This window comes from Diaporthe batatas, assembly GCF_019321695.1.
Source record: "Diaporthe batatas strain CRI 302-4 chromosome Unknown Contig00003, whole genome shotgun sequence".
NCBI classification, from domain to species: domain Eukaryota; kingdom Fungi; phylum Ascomycota; class Sordariomycetes; order Diaporthales; family Diaporthaceae; genus Diaporthe; species Diaporthe batatas.
In genome coordinates, this window is record NW_025408550.1 from 1,199,764 (window position 1) to 1,203,644 (window position 3,881).

Genomic DNA, 3,881 nt, shown 5'->3' on the forward strand with positions numbered 1-3,881 from the left:
AGTGGCCGCAGCGGGAGAGCAGAAGGAAAACGGAGGGGCGGTGAGGGTAGGTTGGGTGGCGGGCCTGATAAACAAACACAGAAGAAGGAAAGCCGGCCAGGCCAAGCTCATGAAAACCGACTGTCTTGAATCCGTCTATGGGGGAAAACCACAGTCTCTCTCTGTGCTCTTTATCCTATCTTTTGTGTGTGTGTGTGTGTGTGTGTCTTTCTCTCGGTCCTCTTCTTTTCCGAAGCATCGACAGCCTTTGGCATCTTTATGCTGCATGCAGTATACGACCCCCACGCTCAATCCAGCACAATGGGGGCGTCAGGGCTCCCGCCGAAACTCTATTTCGGGTCCTGTGACTCCTCGACATCCGCCTTTGGTGCGGCGTCCGCGTCTTGCATCTCGGCGTCCTTGTTGGCGCCCTCCTGTGCCTTCTGGGCCTCGGCCTGCTTGCGGGCCTCCTCCTCGGCAGCCTTCTTGGCCGCCCGCTCGGCATCCACCTTTGCCTGGACCGCCTGGCGCTCGGCCTCGACCTTCTCGAAGTGTCGCTGAATGACGGGGCCGGCAAGGGAGCGGATCTCGTCGATCTTGGCGATGTAGACGGCCTTGGTGGTGTCCTCACCGTCCTCGTACAGCCAGTCCTGCATGAGCCGTCAGTCACCTGCTGCGTCCAAGTCAAGGGGAAATTAGTGTGCTCGGGTTCGAAACTCACCTCTGAAGCCTCCAGCTTGGCCTTGATCTTCTCCTTCTCCTCGTCGCTGGCGAGGTCGGCGTACTGCTCGTCAAGCTTGTTGCGGAGCTCGTAGATGAAGGTCTCGAGCTCGTTCTTCTTCTCCTCGGTGTCGGCGACCAGCTTGTCTTCCATGACCATGGCGTTCTCCTTCTCGGTCAGGTTGTTCCTGGAAGACTCATCCAGGGACAGGTTGCCAGCGACGATGGGCAGGTCTCCCTTGCGCACCTGCTTCTTCACCTTGCGCGTCTTGGGCTTCTCCTCCTTGTTGTCTGTCTCCATGGCCTTTGATTTGGTTAGCTGGGGATCACCGGGTGGCTGCGAGTCGGACGATCTCGAGGCGGCTTCGCCTTGGCCTCTCTGCGGGCAGCTTCGCTTGCGATTTGTGTCGGTCGCCCCAGCCTCCTCCGCTAGCGGAGGACTTGAGGGCTTCCGTTTCGCGGTCGGCGACGTATGAAAAGCATTGACTGCTGGAGTACTCACATCTGGGTCCTTCTTGTCACCCTCTTCCTTCTTGGGCTCCTCCTCGGGGATGGGCTCCTCGACCTCCTGGTCCTCGACATAGTAGCCACTCTCCACGTTCAGGATACCGTGGATGTTGACACGAGCCTTCAGCTTGCAGATCATGAAGTCGTCGGGGCCACCGGCGGCCTTAACGCCCTTGACCGAGAAACGACCGATCCATGGGTTCGTCTTGCCAGGCAGGTCGTCGGGCTTGACGTATCGTGCCTCGAGGTCGAAGGGCTGCTTGCGGTAGAAGGTCAGGATCTTGGTGGAGGGCTGAACGCCGCCCTTGTTAAAGACGACCAGGCTCGTGTCCTCATCGGGGATATCAGGGGCCTTCTCCCATCCAAACTCGATGGGGTAGGGGATGACGTCCTGGACGGAGAAGTCACGGACGCGGAAGACGGGGGAGAGGATGGCACAGCTGAAGGCGCAGCCACGTGCGGCGGCCTCATCAGCGTTGAGAGTGTAGGACAGGTTCTTGCCAAAGAACTGCTGGATGCGCTCCTTGATGGCAGGCACACGGGAACCACCACCGACGACCTCAATGAAGTCGATGTCGTCCTTGGTCAGCTTGGCCTGGGCCAGGGCCTCCTCCAGGGGGGCGGTGGTCTTGTTCAGCAGGGGGTCGATGAGGGCCTCGAATTCCTGGCGGGTGACCATGGCGGAGACATCAACATCGTTCATGAGGGACTCGATGTTGACGGGGGCCTGCTGGTTGGCCGACAGAATCTTCTTGGTCTTCTCGGCGGCGGCGTAGACACGAGCGACGGCGCGAGGGTTGGAGAAGATGTCGATCTTGTACTTGGCCTGGAACTCCTTGGCCAGGTGGTCGACCAGGGCCTTGTCAAAGTTCCTGCCACCGTAGTGACGGTCCCAGGCGGTGCCCTTGACGACCAGCTCGCCCTTCTTAAACTCGACGACGGAGGCAGTGTACTCGCTGTGGCCGACATCGACGAAGACGACACGGCGGGGCTTCTCCTCGGCGGCGGGCAGGTCGAGCTTGGTGATACCGTAGCCGAGGGCGGCGGCGGTGGTGTCGTTCATGAGGCGCAGGACCTTGAGGCCGGCGATCTCAGCGGCGTCTATCAGGGCGCGGCGCTGGATGTCGGTGAACCAGGCGGGCACACTGAGGACGATGTCGGAGACGGGCAGCTTAAGCTCGGCAGAGGTTGTGGCCTTGATCTTGCTCAGCAGCATGGCGGTGAGTTGTGTAGCAGTGTACTTCTCCTTCTGGCCACGGTAGGTGATCTCGGCGCCGACCTGGCCGTCGATGTCGACCAGGGGCGCAGAGACATACTGCTGCTCGATCTGGACATCGGGGTCGCTGAGGGAGCGACCACAGAGGCGCTTCAATGAGCCAACGGTGTTCTTGAGGTTGGAGATTTCTTGTGTCTTGGCCGTCTCGCCGAGGTATCGTGACTTGGGGCCGAAGCCGACCAGAGATCTGTTTGACGGGGTGGTTAGCCTCTGGGCTGTATGGACACGGTGGAAGGGGGGGGGGGGGCAGCTCGGCCTGCAGCTGAGGTGGGGGCTACTTACGGCGTCGCCCGGTTGGACACTTCATTTGCGATCTGTCAAGGCATTAACTGTCAGCATTTGTGATGTGGGAGTCGTGATCAGGGAGAAGAGGTAGCTGGAGGTGGCGGAAGGGGTCGAGAGGCGGAGGGCGGACGTACAACATCGACGCCACGGTTCCTGGCGACGGCGACGACCGTGTTGACGGTTCCGAGATCAACACCTATAGTCGAGCAAACACGTAAGCAGGCGGTCCATCGAGACGACGAGTAGTAGCAAGGCCGAAGGAGCGTGGGTGCGGCGACTTACCGACGACACTCATTCTTGCGGTTTATGTGTGGTTGGCGGGGTATGAGGAGGATTATGGGCAAACTGGACCGGAACTGAACTGGTGTGAACAACAATGTCTCTCTCTATGCGTCTCTGTTGATTTGCAACAGTATCAGGATATCCTCTCACAGGTAAAGGGGAAAGGCACGGTGATCAAAATCCCGTTGTTGTGCTGGGCAGTCAGATCTGATTTGTCTCAGTTGTGGTTGTGATGGGGGAGGGAAAAACAGTATGCGCAGTATTGCAGCTGGGAGTGGGTGTGGGTAGAGACAAGAATAGTCCGTCGTTGGATATGGCGGCTGCAGCAGTCAGAAGGGAACACTAGCCGTCAGCGGGAAAGAAAAAAACTGCTTGGGTTTGCCGCCAGGCCCAGCTCCTGGTTGCGAAGCTGGCAGACCCTGGGAGCTAGGCCTTGAAGATTCGATATTCCCACGCCCACGCTCAGGGGGGGTGTGGTCGGCGCGGGAAGGAGCGACTGGGCGCCAGAAGTTTCTCGAACCGACGTGCAAAACGCTTGCATTGTCGGACACTACGAAGCACTCTCTCTTGCTGGCAGCCCAACCAACCAACAGACTGGCACTTGACTGACTTGCCATTCCATCCCGACCACCATCGACCGCTCTAGGCAAGTCCAGACAGCACTGACAGGCACATGCACGAAACAGGACAACATGACAGCCTTGTTTTCTGTTCTCCCATTCATTGTGGTTGCAGACGCAAACATCCCACATCCCTCCCTCACTGCTAGCCACCTACCACCCCTCGCCCCACGGTGGTATTCCAACATGCAAAGTGGATCGAGTCCCATATC

At 59.1% G+C, this 3,881-nt stretch overlaps 1 protein-coding gene across 1 annotated transcript; it reads right to left on the minus strand.

Annotated features, from left to right (window-relative positions):
- Positions 1–329: 329 nt before the first annotated feature.
- On the minus strand, positions 330–3,062 carry KVR01_003961 (uncharacterized protein; the record flags this gene model as incomplete). Its single annotated transcript, XM_044789511.1, has 6 exons — positions 330–629; positions 701–1,003; positions 1,202–2,669; positions 2,765–2,796; positions 2,902–2,963; positions 3,050–3,062. 6 exons carry the CDS (start codon positions 3,060–3,062, stop codon positions 330–332), a joined length of 2,178 nt encoding a protein of 725 aa, XP_044648976.1.
- Between the last annotated feature and the right edge of the window lie 819 nt (positions 3,063–3,881).